Source organism: Pelmatolapia mariae, linkage group LG22, assembly GCF_036321145.2.
Source record: "Pelmatolapia mariae isolate MD_Pm_ZW linkage group LG22, Pm_UMD_F_2, whole genome shotgun sequence".
Taxonomy (NCBI): domain Eukaryota; kingdom Metazoa; phylum Chordata; class Actinopteri; order Cichliformes; family Cichlidae; genus Pelmatolapia; species Pelmatolapia mariae.
The window spans coordinates 1,208,928-1,233,068 of NC_086245.2; the positions used below are offsets into that span (position 1 = coordinate 1,208,928).

Sequence of the window (24,141 nt, forward strand, 5' to 3'; positions counted from 1 at the left end):
GCGAGAACCGGTCCTGCCTTCATCTATTTTTACCTCCTCTGTCAGGCGAAGAGCCTCTGCACCCCATCCTCATCCCTCCGTCCATCTCCTCCTTTTTAATTAACCCTCCTCTTCCTCTCCCCATCTCCCTTCTGAGTCATCTCCCTCCCCTCCTCCCTCTGACACACACTCGCACATATATATCACCCCCTCCTTCTCTCCTCTTCTCTTCCTCCTCCCCTCCTGTTTCTCTCTCTCTCATCGCTCTGCCTCTCCAGTATTTTCTCAGTCGCCGTAAAAGGCAGAACTCACTCACACACACACACACACACACACACACACCGGCATCAGGTAAAGGCAGGAAATCCTCTCTTCCTCTTTGCATCTTTGTGTTCCTGCATCATTGTGATTGTGTGTCTTTTCTGTGTGCTGCATAGCGGATACAGAAGGTTGTGCACGAGAATGCGATGCTTCAGTTTTAGGTCTTACTGCATGTGTGTGTGAGAGGTCGTAGTCCAACTGTGTGTGTGTGTGTGTGTGTAAGACCGGAAGTCATGCATGTGTGTGCATGTACTGAAAGATGTGTGTAAGCGTCAGTTTTAGATGTGTGTCTAAATGTTGCATCGTTGTGGCTTTCAAAAATGTATGTGTGCGTAGACAGGAGGAAGGAAATGATGTGTATTTGTCTGTGTGTGTTTTGGCAACATGCACATTATGTGTGTGAACAACCTCTTGCATTCAAGAACACGTTGGTTTGATGTCTTGTGGCAGCTTGTGTGTGTGTGTGTGTGTGTGTGAGAGAGAGAGATGCAGTTTTAGATGCTAATTTGTGGTTTATTTATGTGTGTCATGGCTTTTTGTGTGTGTGAGCTGGTTTGTGAGAGGAGGAGGAGGGTTAAAGCTTTCAACTGTCATTATGAAGTGTAAGTGTGTGTGTGTGTTTGCTAGATGTGTTATGACAAACCATCTAACAGAAAATGTGTGTGTCTGTTTGCTGCCTGCATTTCCTTTGGTTTCTTGTAAAATGGCTGTCAAGTGTATTGCGTGTGTATTTGGTCATGTGAGTCTTGGCTGTAGGAATGCTATGTGTGTGTTTGTGTGTGTGTGTGTGTGTGTGTGTATGATCCTGCAGTCAATTACGTTTGAGTCCTTGGTACATCAAGTGTGTATGTGTTTGATCGAGAGGCACAAACATGTGTGTGTGTGTGTGTGTGTGTGTTTGTTAGTGCTTTTGCAGCAGGTACATTTATGAGTGGGGGTTGACTGAAGCAACAAATATTAATTAATAAATAAAGTACAGCGGTGAAAATTGATATGACAGATAGAATGAGATGGTATTAAAACAACAATATTTCATAACTTGTCCTACATTCAGCTTTTACAGCAGGAATCATTATTTAATCATTCCAGGAACGCGTCCTCAAGGGAAAAGTAACAAACAATAACTGAAAAAAGGAAAATTAAGGGTTTTGAAAGTGTTTGCAGACTAGTGAAATGAATACGGGCGACCTGGTGGTGCATGCTGGCTTAAATGGCCTTAGGTGTGGATGTGAGGTGTCCGTGTGTGATGGACTGGTGATCTATTCAGGGTGTGTCTCACCTCTTACTGTATGAAAGCTGGGATAAGCTCCAGCTACGCTTTGTCAGTAAACTACAGAAGCGGTGGAGAAAATGGATGGATGAAATATATATGATTAAAAAAATAGTGAGATATAGATTTTAATTGATTTGAAACAGTGATAGATGTTTATTTTTTGCTGTTTGCATGTCACATTTCAAGCAAAAAGGATGAATGCATCATGTATTTGTCTTACTTTGTGGCTAGCTTCTCTCTTTATTGCAGCTGGTTTGTTGTTTTTCATCCTTTAACCAGCAAACATCTCAGAAAGGAAGAACCTCTATCTCGTGCATTTGAGCTTCTAGCATGAGCACTGTCCTGACGAGTTTATGGTCCCATCTTAAGTCGATAGTTTTAAGGCTGATTGAATAGAACATGAGGCCTGTTTTGTATATTTCAGTCCCAATTAGAGCCAAGGAGGACTGAGGGTAAGCTTTACTGTGTGACTGACTAGTTGCTAGCCTACACAGTGTCCATCGATTTCACAGTCAGCTCCATGACAGCTAGTTTTAAAAAGCTGACATGGCTCAGCTTCGGGCTTCACAGCGGGACTTCAGAACCCAGTGGGAGATGCCATGGTTGCTTTGTAAATCTTATATTTACTGTCTGTACATATAATGGCTTCGAGGCCTTTGTGGGATTGCACTTTGAAGTCTGTGACTTCCTGAGTTGAGTCTCCAGGTTCAGAGGCTTAATTGATAAAGAAACAATGATTCTTGAGCATGTCACACCAGGAAATAGCCACTACGTTCTGCCATTTTTACTTATATATCCAATAAGAGCACAGGTCAAGTGAGAAGAAGCATCATTTTCTCATAGACTTCTATAGAGCCAGACATCTTTTTTTGAAACCACAGGATTTACCGCCTTCTGTGCTGACTTCACTTTCCAGACAGAGAAGCTACGTCAGTCTTTGTCTACAGTCTAAGCACCATCAGCTGTTCCTCTCAAAGAGCCAAGGGTTAAGAGTAGCACATTAGTCAGTTTAGTAATTTGGCACATTTACAAAAATGTTGTTTATTATGTTTTGTAATTTTAGACTGAATGAATAAAAGTGCATCCATCTATCTCAAAGGTATAGCATCTGTTTACACACTATAGTGACTCAACTTCCCTTAAGGGAGAAGAGGCATGATTCTGTAACATGAATCATTAAGACTTCGTTTCTCACGTCTAATCCTGGAATGAATACATCCTCCAATCGAGCTTCACTGAATTTTTCCTTTAATCCGTGACTGTGCTTTAGCCATAATTGGGAAACAGGCTGCAAATATTAGAGTGAAGATGGCTCAAGAGTTAAAGAAGGAATGCTTATGGTCAGAGTGGATCTGATATTGTGAATAGACGCCATATTGCACGATGATCTTTGTGTCTCAGGGAGACTATTTGTTACTGAAAATTTTAGCAAGTGTATCTCACAATTTCAGGATGGATGGATTCTTTATCATTGCACATATACAGCTGTATGAATAAATATTAAAGAGACTTTTATTTCTGTTTTAAAAAAATATGTCGAACCCATCTGGATGCAAAAATCCGTCTGGAATCAGGGACTCCAGCTTTCCTTGGTGGGGGTGATTTATTGCCAAAATGTGTTTGTGTGATTCTACAGTCAATTAGTCCTTACTGTGTGTGTTTTCTGTCTGATGCTTTTTAATATGGCAGCACTGAAAAAACCCCAACATGTCTCTGATTTCTTGGAAAATGGCTGTACAGAGCGTGTGTGTGTTTTGGCAGCAGGAGTCAAATGCGTGTGCGTTTGTGTTTGATCCGACGCTTGATTGTGTTGTGGTCTGGTGTATCAGCAGCGCGTGTTCGGTTTCTGCATCTCTGGCTGCCTGCTGTGACGTGTGGGCGGACTTAAGTGTGTGCGAGTACCTGCGATAATCGCCAGCTGAAGCTACATGTGTGTAAACGTCGACACATTATCAGCATTACATACAGTATGTGTGAGACTGCTTCACTTCCCAAGTGTGTGCCATAATCAGCCTTCTGTTCCCTGCCTTCCTCCTCCTCCCCCTCCCCTTCATCCCTCCATCTCCCCTCTGTTCTCCAGCCAAACACAGTCATTTAGTTATTTATCTTTCCCTCTTTTCTCCTCTTTTTATCTCTCTCTATCGCTCTCTCGCCCTCCCTCATTTCCACTCACTCTCCATTTTGTCCTTCATCACTCCCTCCCTCTCTCCTTCCTCCTGGCCATTCCCTATGTCTCTCTCTCTTTCAGTTTGCATATATTTAAAGCCACATTTTAGCACTTGCTCCTCTGTGTTTGCCTTTTTCTCTCCTTCTACAGCTGCTTTCATTTGTTTTGTTTACATATTATTTATGAAAATAAATGAACTGAAAGTGTTAAAAATAGACTTTGTAAATAATCAGGGTTTTCACTCACAGGAATAAATACTGACCTTTGCATCTGTTTGCTATTTGCTGTATATAAAAGATGGCAGCATGAATTGCATCACCCAGTAATTTGTGCACTCCTGTTTGAAGCTTTTAGTTGGACATTTTGTCGCCTTGTGTTTTGGTGCCAGAATGAGTGATCCTAATTGGTTGAGAGGGTGGAGAGCTACATAATTAGCTAATGCTAGCTAGCTTGGTTTGCAACCATAGACTATACATAAAAAAGACAGATGCTGCCAACCTGCATTCTTTGTATAGATGTCTGCTGGAATACAGACCATGGCATTTTCCAAATAACTTCATGGTTTCAATGACTAATTTTATGTCTTGAAGTTCATTTAGAAAATATGTTTAATATTAGTCTAGAAGGGAGATGAACCGGGGGATGTTTTCAGTGTGACTGACAAGCATTAACCAGTAAGTGAGCAGCATGCACAGCCAGAATTTGTCCAGCTCCAAACCACTTAGCTGAGACTTCACAGTGGGACTTCTTTAGCTACTGGGTGATGTCATGGTGACTACATTCATCTATTTATATAAAGTCTATGCCAGCGGTCCCCAACCATTTTTTGCACCACAGACTGGTTTAATGTCAGACAATATTTTCACAGACCGGCCTTTAAGGTGTCGCAGATAAATACAGCAAAATAAAATGAAATGACCAAGACAAAAACTGTGGTATTTTGTAAATGTAATAATAAACGTGAATTCACTGTGTAATTGTGTAACTTTATTAGCAGCGTCCTCCTGAAATGCACCAACAACATTGAGAGTAACATCCTCCTCTCTGCCCCTTAATGCTCTCTGGTCGCTATGGTAACGTGTAAATATTTATTTCAAAATAAGACACACAACTGCAAAACGGGAAAAAACCCAGGGAAACTGAGTTAACGATAAAAACCCTGAAAACCATGAATTTCAAACCCAAGCCTCAACTCTCGCGGCCTCAACCGGTACCAGTCCGTGGCCCGGATGTTGGGGACCGCTGGTCTGTGCCATGAGTCAGTTTATGAGTCATATAAAACTAGAGACCAAAACCATTGTAAACATGTTTATTTCTGCTGTAAAGATGAACAAGTTGAACACTGTAACATTGGAGTCTATGGGGACTGACTCAGTTTGGAGCCAGCCTCCAGTGGCCATCAGGGGACCTGCAGCTTTTGGCACTTAAGCGTTGCCTTTATTTCTCAGCCTTGGTGGGTGCCATTTGATTAAAATACAGTCTACATGGGCACATAGAGTAGGAGGGAAGGAAACAGATGGTAACTTTTGCCACATTAGCCATGCACCGTGCAATAACTAATGCTCCTGCGAAGTGGGAAATGCCATCAAAGTCCTCAGCTCCTCAGCTGCGAGCAGTGCAGGAAGAACATTAGTTACGTTAGGTTTTGGATTGTGGAGCATTTTGAGCACCATTAAATTAGATTATTGTCTATTTATGCAGTCCGAGGGCTTTCAAATGGGAATTTGCTTCTTTTAGTGCTTCAAAATGTGGTATATCTTAGGTACAGAAAGTAGATTTGGTTGTTTTAAACGTTTTGTGAGTTTATGAAGAATTTGAGGGTAAAATGGGTATGCGGTGTTCTTTTTACAGGCTGTATTCTTCCTCTCGCTCATTTCTCTCCTTCTCTTCTGATGATTTTCATCACATCTGTCTTGCTCTTTTTCCTTTGATCCTGTTGTCCCTCCAGCCACATACAGAGAAACACAGAGTTGATGTTTTTCTGCTTGTGTCCTTTCCTTGTGTGCCCTCATCTCACTCTCCCTTCTCCTCGTTCACTTCCTCTCTTGCACGCCCTCTTTTGGTGCTTTTTTTAAAATGCTGGTACATTTTCTGCTGAGCTCTGCAGTCTCTGGTAGGTGTGGTGTGTTCATGGGTTCCATCCCTCTCTGCTGCTGCTGCTGCTGTTGCTGTAGAGCTTACGTAATACACAGCAACGTGCCCAAACAGCACCGGGCGAGATGGAGAGAGAACAAGAGAGAGGAGAGAAAAGAGGGATGGAAATGAGGGTAATGAGATAATCTCATTAAGGTAGTGACAGATCAGGAAGCAAGAACATGTGTGTGGATATGAGATTGCTGCATGCAGTTAGTAGTGATATTAATGCACAACTTACATTCAAATGTCTTTATATTAAAAGAATGCATTGCCTCAGACTATGAAACATAAACATAATTAGGTTTCTCGATGCATTAAGACACAAGTCTCTTTTCATTTGCAGGCTGTAGGAGGCACTAAAATATTTTTTCTCTGTATAAATGAGTGAAACCATGACTGGGAGGCCACACAGCAGATGACGCAAGACCTATATATCTGCAAGGCCCTTGAACAGTCCTGACACAATAATGCTATAATTAAATCTCCAGGCAGTCACTCGGTCGCCTTAGGAAAGCAAGTTTTACCTCGTGAAACTATAACAGTTTAGATGAAAACTGGGAATTGTGGGGTTTCTGAGGAGGTATCTCATGCTGCTCCAGCCCAGGGAGAAACTGTTTGGAAAAGTCTGCAGTACGGCAGGGTGGGGCTCCAAACAGCACCAAAACTTTAAAAAAAGAAATAATTAAACCACCCACACATCCCGAGTGAGCTGAGGCTTCAGTATGCTGATGGCACCTTACTGTATCTGCTTTCTCTTCTGCTGAGCACCATTTATACACTTTACTCATTTTGCTGACACTTTTATCTCCTGTGACTTACGAGTGTAAGAACTGAATAAGCATAAATTTTCATAAATGCCACAATAAACCAATGGTGAGGGGAAAATGGGTGGAAATAATGTCCCTGAGCTGCGCAGAGGAATCGTGATAGAGCAGTGCTGAGCGAAGGAGTCAGAGGACTTTGCATTGGGTTAAAAGGAACACACAAGGGAAATCGTGTACCTGGTGGAAGAGAAAGAAGGTGACACCTGGAATTAAAAAAGGAAACAAACGCTGTCTGATGTTTGCAGGAAAGATTCACATAAACAAAAAGGGTTTGCATTCAGGATGTGAGTCAGATAAATACCGGGGGAAATAATAGAGGAAGAAGAAAGATAGCACAAGGACATAAATTATATAGAAAAATAGAACAAATCACTTTTTAAAATGTGCTCCCACAGGAACACCGGCAGGTTAACTCGACAATAAAACGAATGAAGATAGGCCAAGGAGACCATCTTTATTTATTTCATCCGGCTCGTTTTTCTGTTTATGTTTCCACAGTTAGAAGATTTGGTCTCATATTACATGTTAAGCATATTAAATCTCAGACTTTAGTTTATAACCTGTTAAAAAACAATGAGTTCAGAGCATATTGTGTAGATGAACTCATAATTAAAATAATCATTAGTTGCCGCCATCATTTCATACAATTATTTTCCACCATGCTTAACAGCAGGACTCACACTTTGTTTCTTTGGTTGTTTGTTTATTTGTTTGGTTGATTTGGAATCCTTAATATCAGCATTTTAAACACCTCTATGTTTTTCTTCTGGAGCCAGCAGTGACCGTAGTTGGACTAAAGGGTAACCGATCAACTAAGTCTAATTACATCCAATACCTGTGCACACATAGACACCTGCTAACTAAGTACCAGTCCTATAAAACACAACAATCAGACACATGTGGAGCACAAACCTTTTCAGGCAGGATTTATCTGCAGTTAGAGGCTGCCTGTGTTTGAGCTGATCGATGAAAGTGGCCATGATCCTAACAGTGATGACTTTAAAAGCATTTATCGTACTAGGCTCTAATCATATTATTTTTCATGTCTGAGCATGTCTGTTTGACAGGTTGCTGTAGTTTTACAATTTCACTGGCAGCTGGAAGCCGGTAAGCTGCTGTAAACCTTTTACAGTAAAGCTCCTATGAACACTGCAAATTTCATTTTCTTTGCATCATTTCCAGTGACGTTACTCTAAATGGCATTTACAGAAAAACCTTCCCTTGCTGTAAATGTAATGGAATTGGAGTAGTGAAGACTTACTTTAATGAGACAATATTTTCCCACAATTCTTTGCCATTTATGATTTACATTCAAATTACTGCCTGTAGCTATGGCAGTGTCATAGTATTCAATCAGCAGAAATGAGCTACAGTGAGACTTTTGGAGCCAACTTTTTGGGGAAGTACAATTTCTTTAATTTGCATTTTTCAACCCCAACTTTTTTGAAAAGTACTCTCATCCCAGATCATACTCTTTGAAACACATTTAAATCTTGATATGACCACAATTTACACAACAATCATCACATTGTGTTAAACAAGACTTAAAAATAGTGTGATATGAGATGTAGGGTGACTCAGGATTTCCAGAGAAAGTTGCACTCTGCTGGTCTTTAGGCCTGGAAGCTTCTTCCATATTTTAGAGATAGAAAATTAAAGTGACATACCCTTTAATGTGCATTCATACAACGTGGAGCTGATTTATCATTATCGTGATTCAATTGAACTTCTAAAACAATGTTGCCATATCTTATTTATACTTCTGTAACCAAAAAAGATGTATTGTGCAGAGATATGAGGACGAGCCCTTCCTCCGAGCCTGCATATTTCTGTCAGTGCATCTGAAGAGGACAGCCTCGGCGCCAGGTTTCTGCAAGCTAGCTGGGAGCCAGATTTAGCTCACAGATCAATAAAGTATTCATACAGTACGGAGGGATGAGGACGGCATAAAAAGCCCCTTTTTGATGTATCGCTGCAGTTACAACGCTGAGTGCCTGGACTGTCAATGAGAAGGAAGAGAGGAAACACCCACGGAGGAGAATAGAATTAATGAAAGCTTCAAATGCTCTTGAGGTTATGGCAATAATGTCACAGTGGTACAGAAATTAAAAATTCAACATCAAAGTGATGGAATACATTTTTAATCTTGTGCTGTGGAGTTCAGTCTCTCTGGCTGAGAAACAGAATTTGAAAGCTTTAAGTTAGTTAAGGGTACACGAGAGATTAAAATGCCATCTTTGACTTTTGTGTTTTTAAAAGCTGATATTTAAATTATCTTAATCGTATTCTAACATTTGCTCGACTAAAGGAAATCTCCTTCTCTCTGGTTTGCACGGAAAGTCACAAAACTCTCGCCTCCATCTAGTTCAGAGTGCAGCAGCTCGGCTTCTTTCTGGTTTTAGCAGATGGTATCACATCACCACAATCCTGGCTTCTCTCCACTGGCTCGAAAATGGGTTTGAAAATTGAAAAGATCGTTTTCAAAGCATGTCTGTGTCTGTGTCTAACTTATCCATAACAGAATTAACATAAAAAACAAAAAGAACCATGAGGTGTAAAAGTAATACTGACAGCTAGTAAAGGAGGGTTAATGCTTCCTTTATTACCTCCTTTAGCAGAGGATACACTAGACCATCCTTTATGAAAGGAAAGGAGATAATGTCGCCCCACAGTTGATGGCAACGCACCATCACACAAAACAACATGAATGACAAGCAGTGCACATCATGTAAATGTTAATTATAAGTGTGCTTGCCATTGTCTGCCATAAGCTGCTGATATGTTTTGAACCTCAACAACAGGCTGTTAAACCCACGGCTGAACTCTGAGCATAACACTGTGGTGATAAAATCTGCTTTTTTTATTTAGTGTTACTTTAGTTGTTTATTTATAAACGCCATGACAACAAGCATCAATCATCAGTGTGAAGGTTGACCTCTCAATTCAGATTCAAGTAAAAGCACTAAAAAAGCAAATAAACAAACCAACAAAACAATCATTTTAACCGATTAAAAGTTAAATACCAAGAGTGTTTGTGGCTTGTAGCACATAGCATCTGTACCAGTATAACATACTGTATAGGCACATTCTGAGCGATAGTCCAATCACTCTCTCCTTCTGTATCTAATGCACATAACCACTTTTAACATGCATGGATTTAGAAACAGCATTAGTGTTCAAATGCTTTTTTTCTTCATTTTTTAATTCTTGCATTTAAACAGAACAAAGGTCCAGAAACAACCAGAAGAAAAGTGTTGGCTGCAGTGGCCTATTTAGAAGAATGCCATGTAGTCAAGCTGTGTTTTTTCTTTAAGTGTCAGGTTGCCCACAGAGGAGCATCCTTCCTGCATTAGCACTGAAAGATTTTCCGAGATCTCTCTCCTGGGATACAAGAAGCAGCAGTAAACAGCAGCAGTAGAAGCCTAAAAAAGCTTTGCCAAGGTCAGACTGGTGGCTAAAACCCCTGCTCAAAACCTTTTCTCTACTTTCTTTATTGAAAGAGATCAAAGTTTTCAAAGTATGTTAACTTAAATAGATCAGTGATCAGAAGGGTTATGAAGGCAACATCATTTTTTACTTCAATCTCTTTTATGTATTAATGTTCACTGTATACATGTGTTTAATTGTTGGGGGTCTTACTGTCTGAACTGCATTTATACAAACACAGTCATTAAGTATTCATTATATATCATGATGCAGAAAAATACACAAACTTAAGGATGACTGTAAGAAAGGAAGGAAGTAATACCCCACGCAGTAGTACCAGTGTTAGTTTGATTACATTTTCCACTTTATATATTTTTTCTTGGACTCTAATAAATTAGCTTTGCATGATTCCTTGATCAAAATAATCCTTTTTTGATTTAAACTGGACCTCAGTGCATCCTTTAATTTCATTCCAGTTTAGCTCCTCACCTTTAAACAAGCTCTCCTCTGATTGGCTGCCCAAAATGTAACATCTGCCATAAATTCATAATGTGAGGAATAAACTGATACTAAAACATTTCAAACAGGATCAAGCCCAGTGATTATAGCACCTATTCTCAGAGTTGTACTATTTAGCAAACGTTTTGAAAGGCATGTTGCATTTGTTGGGAACTTTCTCTGTAGTAAATTAACAGATTTGTGGTGCCGTGGAGAATATTCCTGGCTGCTGTGTGCAGGAGTAAGACAAAATAACAGTGCTTTCAAAGCAACAAAGGAAACTGTCAGCCAGCGAAACAGAGAGGGAGAAATCGGCGTGGCTCCGTGAAGAAAGAAAAAATAAGATCTATCAGGCTTTGATTCACAGTACTTGTTTGTATGATCAATGCCTCACTAGTTTTGTTGACAATGAGAAAAATATAGAACATCACCACGAAACCAGAATAAATCAGCAGATTCCAGTCTGGATAAAAGCAGCGATGAGCTGATGCATTATTTAAAACCCCTCTCTCTCCTACTGAAGTTTTTCTTTTTGCTGCTTCCAGAAACAGAAAAGTAACTGCAGTGTGTGTGTGTGTGTGTGTGTGTGTGTGTGTGTGTGTGTGAGAGAGAGAGAGAGAGAGAGAGACAGAGAGAGAGAGAGAGACAGACAATGCACTCCTCTGTAGTGAGCTTTGATTTCTGCGCTGATGTTGCTCGCCGTCTCCCCTGACAGGCCGCCGTGTGTTTGTGTTCACTGTAAAAATAGATCTTTTCATCCAGGAGCTGAAGTTCTCTGTGTTTCATCTCCTTGGTGCAGTTAAGGTGAAGTTATAAGTTAAAAACAGTTAACGGTGGGCTGTTTTTCATTTCTGTGTCTTTCAGGATGTCGATCGTCAGCATAGTTGCCAGGGAGATCTTGGACTCCCGTGGAAACCCCACTGTTGAAGTGGACCTCCGCACAGAAAAAGGTGACCGCTAAAGAGCCTGTCTGAAAATGTCACAGGAAGAAAATAACACAATCTTCACCACCAGGAAAGCAGCTCACACTTACCATGCCAGAAAGCTAAAAAAATAAAATAAAAATGGAGAGCTTGGTAGTTTGAAGCAGCTGTTTGGGACATCAAATCCCCTTCAGCTGGCCTCTAAAATGAAGCTGAGCAACTGCAGGGATTATTAAGAAATGACACAAGGCATAAGGAAAGCAGTCTGAGATGAATCTCCAAAAGTTGATTCTGTTCATCTGGATGTAGCGTTTTGTGGGAGAAACGTTTCGTCACTCATCCAAGTGACTTCTTCAGTCTCAGCTGACTGCAGGTTTCCCCAATCTTATAAACAGTACATTTGCATAATGACTGAAACCAGCCCAGTGAAGGAGCAATGGGCTGGGAGGTCAGTTCCTTAATCATAATTGTTCCTTCAGTGGGCTGGTTTCAGTCATTAAGCAAATGTACTGTTTATAAGATTGGGGAAACCTGCAGTCAGCTGAGACTGAAGAAGTCACTTGGATGAGTGACGAAACGTTTCTCCCACAAAACGCTACGTCCAGATGAACAGAATCAACTTTTGGAGATTTACTTTCCTGGATGATTGAGAATGCATCAAGAAGTCTGAGATGAAGACTTGTCTAATATCTATCACATCAAAACCTTAATTCTTTTTCTCTTAATTCGTTTTCTAGGTCTGTTCAGGGCTGCGGTGCCCAGCGGAGCATCCACAGGGATCTATGAGGCTCTGGAGCTCCGAGATGGAGACAAGAGCCGCTACAAGGGCAAAGGTATGAAGATGCATCAGCTGAGCTTGCACAGACTGTTACATTCGATGAGAACTTAAAGCTGCATTCAGTATTTATGACCACAAGAGGGCAAACAATGAAGAGATCACTGACTAACAGAAACAGAGTGCTGTTTTCAGTGAAGAGTGCTGCATTTATATGATAACAAACACTGAGAGTAATCACTTCACATTTTAGAAAAACCCAATAAAACAAAATAAAAACATAATAAACATAATATAGATTTTTATAAAAGCTTTATATACCCAACAAAAGTAAAATCACTTAAGAAGAAATAAGCCAGATGTGTTGACAATGAGAAAAATATAGAACATTCAGAGACCTTTAAAGTATAAATGACAGTTTTCTAGAAAGTTTCTTTAATTCAGTGTTTGTGACGCTGATAAAATCTTTGGCCTGTCGACGTATTCCTCTCACAAATAGTTTTGCAGTGTAGATGTTTGGACATCTTATTTTTATTCATAATATGACACTAAAATGCCACAAAAGTCTTGATAAAGTCCAGCATTTTAAATTTGTCTAACAAATCATTTTTACTGCTGGCAAACACTGAAAGACACTTTTCCGTGACTATAAAACAGCCATTAAGGCTACATTACTCACCTAACCCTCAAACAAATGAATCCACAGTACAGTTCACCCTAAAGTTAGCTGCAAAAGCAATCAGTGCTGATATGAAAACATTTCCACAAGTAATTTGGAAGAACACTAATAGATAAAACTGTGCTCTGTTTTCACTACAATTTAACATTATTTATTATTGATAATTCACGTGTTCACCTCACGTTTTTGTGATGCTGTGCGTCTGATTTCCTTCTTTGTCGCTTTAGGTGTTTTGAAGGCAGTTGGGCACATCAACGATACTCTGGCTCCAGCCCTTTTAGCCTCTGTAAGTCCTCAAATCACTTATATACTATAGACGATTAACGTTAATGTTAAACTTATTTTCTGTTATGTACTCGCATTTATATAGTACTTTCTTAATCGAACTGACCACTCAAAATAATTTTCAGCTACGAGCACTCTGTGATTCCTGTGAGCTGAAAAAAAAGCTGCAAACATCTGCATTAAAGCACGGATTTCTGCTTTTTTCCCATTATGATGGGAGTGAAAGTGGATATCTTTCATATGGTCATCTCAGACACAGATGCCCCGCCCACATCCTGTTCTGAGCAGCAGCCAATCAGACAAAAGTTGGCTTAAAAGAAGGAAGAAAATAGCCAAAACATCCAAAACAGCTTGATTATCATGATTATTGTGACCTTTTGATCACACTAAGCTGCTTTAGTTGGAAATAATGGAGCTGAAAATAAATATAATAGGTTCCCTTTAAAGGGAAATTTAATTACCATTATGAATGTCTTCTAATTAATCATTGTGTTGGGACCCATGCATTAAAAACTGCACACATGTGTTAGTGTGTCTCCTCATTTTATAGCCTTAAATAATTAGCTGTTTGAGTTATTGAGGCTGAAAATGTTAAGACTTGAAATGTGAATAATTGTCTTGGAACAAAAAAATTGTCATCAGACGACAGCCGATGGATTACCATACTGACTATTTAGTAACTCCAGAAGTGGATTTTATATGTGGTAAATGTTCCTAATATGTCATACTGGTGGAATGTTACACTTTTTAAATAACAGAGCATGGTAGTTTAACTCCTGTGTTCCCCCAACGAGCCTACGCAATGAGTGTTTGTCTTATTTGTTCAGCCTAATGTGTAATAAAGATTTAAGAAGGAAGCTTTTACTGTGTATCAAACCCTGATCTTAATGTTTCTACACACACAAAAGTGGGATTTTCATCAGTAAGCAGCACAATAAAGTTCTGTGGTTTATTTCTGTAGTAAAACCCTGAAGTGGAGGTTAATGACAGAAATCTGAATCCTTTGAATATTATTATAGAAAAAAAAGATTTTTATTTCAGTCGTTATTTATAATGTTGTCAATGTAACAAAAAACATGTAAAATTATAAATGTTGGCAAATAATGAATTTAAATGAAAAGAATCGCAGGTTATTCACAGAAAAGGTGAAGGCTGAAGCTTTAGTGTATTACACATGCACTATTTAAAACATTTTCTAAATGGAAACTCTTTCATTGCTCAGTGCTACTACTACTAATAACACAAACCTGTGTGACATCATTGGAATACATTTGCTTTATGTTAGTAAATCTGCTAGAATGAATGATTTTACTCAAGGTTTAGCAATGACATTACAAAAATCTGAAAAGAGGGGCTTCATGGGAAAAAAGATCTCATGTCTTTTACATTTACTGCAACTAAATGTATGTATGTAACATGTATGACTGTAGACTATAATGCTTCAACATATGTGAATATCACCACTTATTGTTCTGCTTTTGTCTGCAGGGCATCAGCGTGGTGGAGCAGGAGCAGCTGGACAACATGATGATCGAGATGGACGGCACAGAAAACAAATGTGAGTTGAAACCCGACAGGAGCAAATCGAGATGACTAACAGCACATCATCAGAGTCTAGCAGCCAGCTGGAAATCTCCCCGTTCCTGCAGCTCAGCATCCATTCGTGTGAAGTCACACACATTTTAAAAAATGCTTTGCGCTGAAGGTTTGTCACAGAGCGCTTCGCAGAGCGACGAGAGGCATAAATACAGATTGAGCAAAGAGATTTGTGTTCCAAACAAGCTTTGGCACGATCAATGCAAACTCACATCCTTAATAAATAAATGCAGTGCTCATTTATTATAATTTAAAATCATGTTTAGTAATCATTTCAGGCAGCAGTGTAATCAGCCCTCAAAGTAATGTCGTTTGGGAGAAATTAATCTCAGCCAGCACGGAAACCTGAAACCTGTCAGACTGAACTGCAGCTGAATGTATCGGCTTTCTGTCCATGCAACAACAAACATGGTTATATCCAAAGAGTCAGACGTCGCATTTCACTTTGCTTTAGTTTTTACAGTTACACAAATTTAAACTCATTTTTTAAATCCATGGTTAAAAAATAGTGAGATCATCTTTTTAAGATTAAAGCAAAAGATAAAAGAATTTAAAGCAACGACATATCGAGGAATAAATTGTTTTTCAAAAGAATCACAAAATGTAAGGTGACATGAAAAAATGTCACTAAATAGAATCTGATGTTAATTATGGAATATATATCAGAAATGCTAAAGTTTGAGTTTAAAGGTTTTACTTTTGGCTCTTTAAAAATCATCTAAATTTGAATGGATCCAATACTCACTACAAAATGTTGCAGCTACTGTCGTATTAAAGGTGACAGATACTTCTGGATGTAGGCTTAATCCAGGAGAAATCCAGGGAAATGGCTGTAAATGGAATCTTACCTGCCAAAATTGGTCATGCCAAATACGATCTGCATTCAACATTATTTATTTAATGTTTACCAAAGAAAACAGCATTAATCATCATAAAAAAACCCACATCTACCTGCCTGTCAAAGTGGCCACGCTCCTATAATGTAGCCAGATTGTAAACATGTTTTTTCTGCTATAAAATTGGACCTTTAACATAGAAGTCAACGGGAACTGACTCCTTAAAATAGTTTTTTAGGGTAAGTGATACGATGTGGCACATTTTTACCAGTAAAACTCAGACACTAGACACTGTGGATGCTAACACCCATCACTTTCTCTCTTATGACCTTTCAAACAGCCAAGTTTGGGGCCAATGCCATCCTGGGAGTGTCTCTAGCCATCTGTAAGGCTGGCGCAGCAGAGAAAGAAGTCCCCCTGTACCGCCACATAGCCGACCTGGCTGGAAACACAGAGCTGGTGCTGCCGGTTCCTGTAAGCATTTAAATCACTGCAGAACACCTAAAGTCCTGTGAAAACATTTACACGGCACCTTGTTGTTCAGTATGTCACTGAAGGATTTTTTAAATACCATGTAATGTAACATTTCATATATTTAATGCTTCTGTTTACACCACATTTAAATACTTCTGCACACTGGCAAGACGTTTCTACTAAAAGTCTTTTTGATTAGTTGCTATAGAAACACAGAAAGTGATGGATTCGAGGATCTTTAATTGTTTTTAAAGCCTTCTTTCTGCCTTTTTGTTTCCTTTCCTCTTCTTTTCTCTTCTCTTCAGGCCTTTAATGTGATAAACGGAGGATCTCATGCAGGAAACAAACTGGCCATGCAGGAGTTCATGGTGCTGCCAGTTGGGGCTGAATCTTTCAAGTAGGAATTCACCTTTAAAACCATTGACTCATAAAACTCAGATTTCTCAGCTGCTAGATTTATTTGATTGCATCGTTAAATCATCCTGCTTTGTTGAGGTATCTCTTCTGTCTCTCAGGGAGGCGCTAAGGATAGGATCAGAGCTCTACCACACACTGAAAGGAGTCATTCAGGAGAAATACGGCCAAGACGCCACCAACGTTGGAGATGAGGGAGGATTTGCTCCCAACATCCTGGAGAACAGTGAGGGTGAGGAACAGATATTTGAATAATTAACAATATGTTTGGGTCTGTTCACAGCAGCTTTTAAGCCGCCTTCTTTAATTGGAGTGGGAATCAGTAGATAGATCTGGGAAAGCTTTGATTTTGGAAAATTTCTGTAAACATGATCTTTACTTGACTTCCATTGGTAAACCGAACAAAATCTAAAATGGAATATTTACTGACATATAAGTTTAATATTACTTAATAGGTTTAGTCATCAGAAATCCTTTAGATGTTTTCCACCTCTCAGTACTGCCTGTCTGCAGCCTGAGAAGCTAACTCATACAGAAGACACATTTGAGCCTAATCTGGCCTACTTTCAGCACTTACAGCTCAGTTATAGTACTCACACGGGTTGTGGCCAAATATGGACCAAACATACCTGAGATGTGGCCCATATATAAATTGGACCTGTGACTCAGCCGAGGCAGCCGATTCATCCTGAGTCAACGCTGTCAGTCAAAGCTAAATGTGGACCACGTGGACCACATTTGGGGCAAACATGCATGCCTACCCGAGAAGCCTGGGGGCAAAAGATTCAATCCATTTCTTATTTTACATTCCCCCTTGTCTCTTTCTTTGTTCTTCAGCTCTGGATCTGCTGCAGACAGCCATTGAGAAGGCTGGCTTCACAGAAAAGGTGGTAGTCGGGATGGACGTTGCCGCCTCGGAGTTTTACCGTGAGGGGAAGTACGACCTGGACTTCAAATCCCCACCAGATCCAGAGCGACACATCACTGCAGAGGAACTGGCTGACATCTACCAGGGCTTCGTCAACAGCTACCCAGGTTTGCTTATTTAAATTTGTACAAAACTCAACCAGTGTTTGGTTCAGTGCAGTTCAGTCAATGTCAAATGGTTAAAAAAGTAGTTCTTTATCTAGTGATAAAATAAGTTAATGTGACATAAAGGTGAAATGCTTATTTCTTCAGTAGTGTTGCTGGACTGCAGAAACACGAGATGCTTTTAAATCCAAGGTTGTTGACTCTATGAAACCCAAAGAAAAATGGCTTGGCCTTTTAGCTAGCTGACATTTTCAGCTGATTTAATGATTTGAACACAGGACTTCAGGGCCAAATGCTTTTCTCTCCACCCTCATTTACTCATTGGGACGGTGAAAATTCAGCATTTTCTCCATTAGTGGATTACTCTCAGGCTCAGTAAAATTTCTGGGGTTTTTTCAGGGTACTTTTAGGTGGATATTTCCGCTTTATTATTTTCCCTAAAAGAGACTATTTCTAATACAGAAGAGTATTTATAAAACCCTTCAACAATAATAAAGACAATAATAAGGCCAACTGGATTTGGAGGATTTACAAGTATTACAGGTGATATGAAGTTTGTAGAGAAGTCACTTTGAGGGGTGACTACTATCAATGTCATACTGGATTAAACTCTGTTGCATCGTCCTTCTCCAGATGAGGCTGACTTTTTTCTGCCGCTGTTCTCTGCAATAACTTTACCGTTTAATGTCCACTCTATGACCTATTATATTTTTCCCCATTTAAGTATGTAAGTAAAGTTTATTTATTAAGCGCTTTTCATAGACAGGCAGTCACAAAGCGCTGTGCACAAAGATAAAAATAAACAGAATGTTAAGTAACAAAGTAGACAATATACACAATATAAAAGGTTAAATGTAAATACAAATGTCAAAAAAAATCTATCATATATAAACAGCTTCAGTGGTAGAAGCTCAAATGAAACACTGTAAGACTTTTAAATGGTAAAATCAGTGAGTGTAGACTTAATCCCTGTGAGCCAAGCTGTGTATGATGTCATTGAGAGAGGACATGTAATCAGATCCCTCCATCCATTCATCCATCTTCTTCTACGAAGCCAGTCCCAATCCAAGCTCTCATGGGGCGAGAAGGGGAGATAAATAAGGGTTGTTTTGATTCCAAGAATAGCTCTGTGTAACCAGTTGTGCCATGTGTCTCACTTCCTGTAGGGATTTTATTTACTCTGTAACACTCATCTGATCTGGCCTGAAAAGACCTGTGAGTTGTCTGCTATGTGATATACTTTGAAAAGTCTAAAACAGTCTAAAACACTAGTTAGCACTAGCACTCCCCCTATTGATGAGTAACAGACAAAAAGGTTAAGAATCATCTCTTCCTACAATATTTACCTCTCTTTTTTCACTTCCAGTGGTGTCCATCGAGGATCCGTTTGACCAGGATGACTGGGAGGCCTGGTCCCGCCTGACGGCCCAGGTGGGGATCCAGGTTGTTGGGGATGATCTGACGGTGACCAACCCCAAGAGAATAGAGAAAGCTGCCGAGGAGCGAGCCTGCAACTGCCTGCTACTCAAAGTGAACCAGATCGGCTCTGTCACCGAGGCCATACAGGCGTACGTCTGCTTTGTCCAAAGTTCAATGAGAAATCCCAGCGTGGACACGATTCACATTTTGGAAATAAAAACAAGGCCATTTAATAAATGAAAGAAGTTACAAATTCTTACATATTGGGCATTTAAAGATCCATAAATTCAATTTGTCACTGACACAGTGTTGTCCTGAAGCTACAGAGTAACCCTTCACCCCCTCAGGCAGGTCCGAGACCTCGAAGCCTCTGATTGGCCGAACAGAGCTTTCAATCTTAGCTGAGGTGACAGAGAGAGGCACAGCTGTCCAGCTGTCAGTCAAAGATGTGGAAATATAGACACACACATACACAGTGGATGTCGCTATAGTGTCAGTCACATCGGTCATTACCTGTCAGCCATGTTGGCCTTGTTCCATTTATGGCGGATAAATGAAGGACAGGAAGTGACAGAAGATGTTTAGGATAAGGTTCAGCTATCGGTCAAACATACTGCTAACGTGGGTTGGCACTGCTGTGTATATGTTTCTGTACACTTGATGATAAATTTGTGAAGAGTGTGTGTGCTCCAGTCTTGGATGTGTGTATCATCAATAACAGACTTACCAAACTGTCACTCAGGGTTATGAAGCTATCAGTCACAACAGTGTAGCTGGATTAGAGCAGGAGGGGAGGAGGGAGATTAAATGATAGAAACAGAGCTGATGACAGTAAAGGTGATGTATTACATCCATCACATGAAAAGCTTCCTGCATCGTTAATCTGATATATTAGCTACTTTTTTTATAGCTCACGTGAACCCCGAGGGGGCAATACACTTTATGTCTTAATCTTCATGTTGTTAGCAGGTTAGCATGCGAGATGAGCCGCAGTTACAAATGAATTATATCAGATTAATTAACTTGTCCAATTAGCACAGCGCAGTTAATATATGCAACACAGTGTGGCATCAGTGTGTAGAGGGAAGGTGAACTATGTGCTCCCATGACCTTCAGTGCTGCCTCGTACTGTGCTACAGTAGTTAGCATCCAACCCTCTTCAGCAGTCCACCTAAATAAAAACTGACTCTTAGAGTATAAAAACTTTATAGGGATTTATTTCATTGTTGGATGTTGTTGTCCTAGGGTGTCAAACGTTACCCAGTGAACATTTCAACACTGGGAAACCACTGTCTGACTGTCTTTTGTAGTTGTCTAGTCTTGGTTGAAAGAGTTTGAAAATTAAGTTATGATGGCTTTGGAGATGTAACTTTGCTATCAGTTAGAGATCGTTCTTAGCAAAGGGAAGTTTGTCTGTGGGAACAGTTTTATTATCCTTTTATCAATTAGAGGAAAATGAAAATGACTAACAGAGTGCTTTGAAATAAACTTTGTCCTTCAGGTGTAAGCTGGCTCAGGCAAATGGTTGGGGTGTGATGGTCAGCCATCGCTCAGGAGAAACAGAGGATACCTTCATTGCTGACCTGGTGGTGGGACTCTGCACTGGACAGGTAAGTTTAGAAGCTGACACCAACGTTTAAGTCTCTCCTCCAAACCAAAGTCAATGTTATGTCTGATGCAGATATAGGTTTCAGGTTTTTGTCCTTGTAAGGATGTAAGAACCCACAATAAACCTTTTAAATCGTTTAGCTATTTTTTTCTTGTTGCCTTTAAAATGTCAGTAAACTAAACTTACAGTGAATATTAAGTTTTGTGAGTTTGTTTTAAATATATAAAATAAATTGTGAAGTAAACTGAACAAGATAAAATAAAGATATTAGTGCAGTTCTTGGTGTTATGTTTTAATATTCTGTAGGTCACCTGCAGGATAATGTTATCTTACTGTTGCAGATTAAGACTGGCGCCCCCTGCAGATCTGAGCGGCTGGCCAAGTACAACCAGCTCATGAGGTCAGTGTGCTGCAGACAGAGAGGTCTCTCTCACATGAACTTATGAAATAAAGACAGTTCAGCTGCTGCTCTGTGAAGATTTATTTTTTACAGCTGACTTGATAACCTGCTTTGGTCCACACATTGGCTGGTTTGAGTTGGGCTTCCTTCATGGCTTACTCATCTTTGACACTTTATGAAAACAAGACATTTTCTGTAAAAGAGTTTATATATATATATATATATATATATATATATATATATATATATATATATATATATATATATATATGTATATATATATATATATATATATATATATATATATATATATATATATATATATATATACATATATATTTAATGTGAAAAACTTTCTGAATCTAGAATTAAAATAACTCTAAAAACAATCCTTTTCTTCAGTATTTACTCATAAATTCCTAATTGGTCCTCTGGCCTGTTGAATGTTTAGTAGCCCCTTTTTTTAGCTCCAGATCAGGCGGCAGCATTATAGCGCAGCTCCTCAGGTGCCTGCCCTGTCCTAGTGCTTACCATCAGAGAGCTAATTGACATGACAGGCGACAGGAGCGCTGGTGTCACCCCATGTGTCCAAGCCAGTCAGTGGCAGGGGGAGGTGGGAGGAGGAGACAGGAGGGAGGGAGATTGGATCGACTCAGCGGTGTAATCCCATTGGACTGCTGAGGACCTGTTAAGGGTGCAGAGACTTAACGGGGGCATTAACGAGCGATAAACGCTAATCAGCGCAGTCGAGCGTGAACACACACACATGTGAGAATCTGTTGTGCAGCAGGTAGATGCTGTAAAGCAGCACATGAGCTTTTTAAAAATGAAAAACCTGAGTTGTGATTTGCATTTTCGCATACATCCTGTTTTATTTTTTTATATGACCAAAGATCTTCTAATGTTGATTATTTTGCTTTTATATAGGGATATAAAGGGATTATTTTGCCTGCAGCTGTGGTGTAGTGACGTGGCAGCTTGTCGAATTTTTGTTGATTTGTTGAAGTTTTTATGCAAAGCAAATTCTAAGTAAGAAGGCTGTGCTGGACATGCAGATATTATTTTCAATAGATATGATCACATGTCACCAGTGCAAAGAATATAAACTCTTCCTGGTTACAGGCTGACCTTATGAAGCAGAACAGAAAGGATTTCCTTCAAAAACAATTAAAAAATGTTGTTTTTGTTTCTGTCTTCCCTCCACTGTAGGATTGAGGAAGAGTTGGGCGACCAGGCTCGCTTTGCAGGCCATAACTTCAGGAACCCCAGCGCTCTGTGAAACTGACTGACGAATGACTTGCAATGACACACACGCACACAAACACACAAACACAGACACACACACACACAAGGAACGAGCCATGTATAAAGACAGATTACAGATAAGCAAAAGAAAAAGAAAATAGCTAAAAATAACTTAATAAATAAATTATGCACTGAACTTAAAGGTAGGGAGATGAAACTGTATGCACACACACACACACACACACACACACACACACACACACACACACAGAGTGAGCAGATGCAACACGTGTAATGCACATGCAGGGGAATAACATAAAATCTGAATATTTATAAGCCAGACATGCACTGTTACTGTAGTTTTAAAGGAATAGTTTGTGTACAGCCAGAGGACGGACCTGCAAAAATAAAGATTAATATTGTAAACACAGAGAGAATAATGAGTAAAGATATCAGAAAACCATGAAGACTAATGCTCGCAACTAAACGATGCATTTGTAAGGAAAGCAGCAGTTTCAGGGATGGAGTGAGGCTAATAACTACACACTGTAAACACCTGAACACTTACACACTCTGCCATGTCACACTCTTACCTGGACACTCAAGTACCTGCACTCCTCCCACTTCTGTCCTCTTCTTTCTCTCTATTTTCGTCTCCTTGTTCTTCTTGTCGTGTCTGTCTCTCGGTTCCAGTTGCTCCCTTTTCCTCTCGCCCAGACGTGATTCTGATTATTTGTCCTTTGTCTATGCTTGAGATCCTGCCTCTTTCTCAGAGAAAAAGAAGATAGAATATATGAACCCCGAGTCCCTTTGTTCCTTCGGTTCCTCCTGAATGTCTTTAGAATAGCTGTGATCAAAAAAGAAGAAAGAGAATTAAAAAAAACACATAAAGAGAACGCTTGTCATTGAAAATAATGTGAAAATATGTGAAATAAAAAAGATGGTAATTTACAATTTCAAACACAGCTGAAGGAGTTTTGTCGTTTTGTGTCTGAATCTTTTTTTCAGTGAAATGTCAGAATATGAGCATGTGGAGGTTTCTTTGTATTTTTTTTAACTTCAGCTCAACAGCCAACGAGCTCTGCCAGGGTGAGGCATCTGTTTTCCATCAGTCCACAATTCACCACTTATTTTACAGTAAGCATGTAAGCAATGTAGTCAAACCTGCACACATTGATCACCTAATGGATCATCACTCAAACTGTGCTCAAGATCAAGATCACATTTGTTGATATACTCGCAAAAGCTGTGAATTGTGATGAATATGAGCTACTACATCACTGATCTTCTGGTTTTTAGGTCCCAGTTTAGTTTGGTAAGTTATGTATTTTGCTATTTAATGTGATAATATTTAAAACTGCAAACTGACTTAAAACTATAGCAACTGCTTGGGGACTTATAATCAATATACCTTAGACAATACAGGAGACTTTTTTGCCATGAAATTAAAATTGTACCATTAATATGTGACTGAAGGACCAACGGTGTTCAGCCATTATTTTGTCGCTCCAGTCCGTCCGTGTTTCTTCTGAGAGCTCAGCTTTATCCTCTGATGACGACTGCTATCATGAAGTCATGAAGGGAGCTCCTGGAGGGCAGTGCCTCCATTCAGAGGCCTCACTGAGAGGATGAAAACAATGTCACCTAATGGAACAGCTACAATCTCTGGCCATTTCATTAGGTACATCAGTTCAGCTGCTTGTTAACACAAATATCTAATTAGCAAATCACATGGCAGCAACTTATTGCATGTTGACATGTTCACGATGACCTGCTGAGCTCAATCTGAGCAGACGGGGGAAAAGTTATTTAAGTGAACTTAAGCTATTT

General features: G+C 39.6%; 1 protein-coding gene across 1 annotated transcript; it reads left to right on the forward strand.

The window, feature by feature from the left end:
- The first annotated feature begins 198 nt into the window (after positions 1-198).
- Positions 199-23,276, forward strand: LOC134619734 (gamma-enolase). Its single transcript, XM_063465564.1, has 13 exons — positions 199-330; positions 11,489-11,574; positions 12,285-12,380; positions 13,229-13,287; positions 14,775-14,844; positions 16,059-16,192; positions 16,498-16,589; positions 16,708-16,838; positions 17,444-17,641; positions 19,005-19,206; positions 20,559-20,667; positions 21,008-21,066; positions 22,276-23,276. Exons 2-13 carry the CDS (start codon positions 11,490-11,492, stop codon positions 22,343-22,345), a joined length of 1,305 nt encoding a protein of 434 aa, XP_063321634.1. The 5' UTR covers positions 199-330; position 11,489; the 3' UTR covers positions 22,346-23,276.
- The last annotated feature ends 865 nt before the right edge of the window (positions 23,277-24,141 follow it).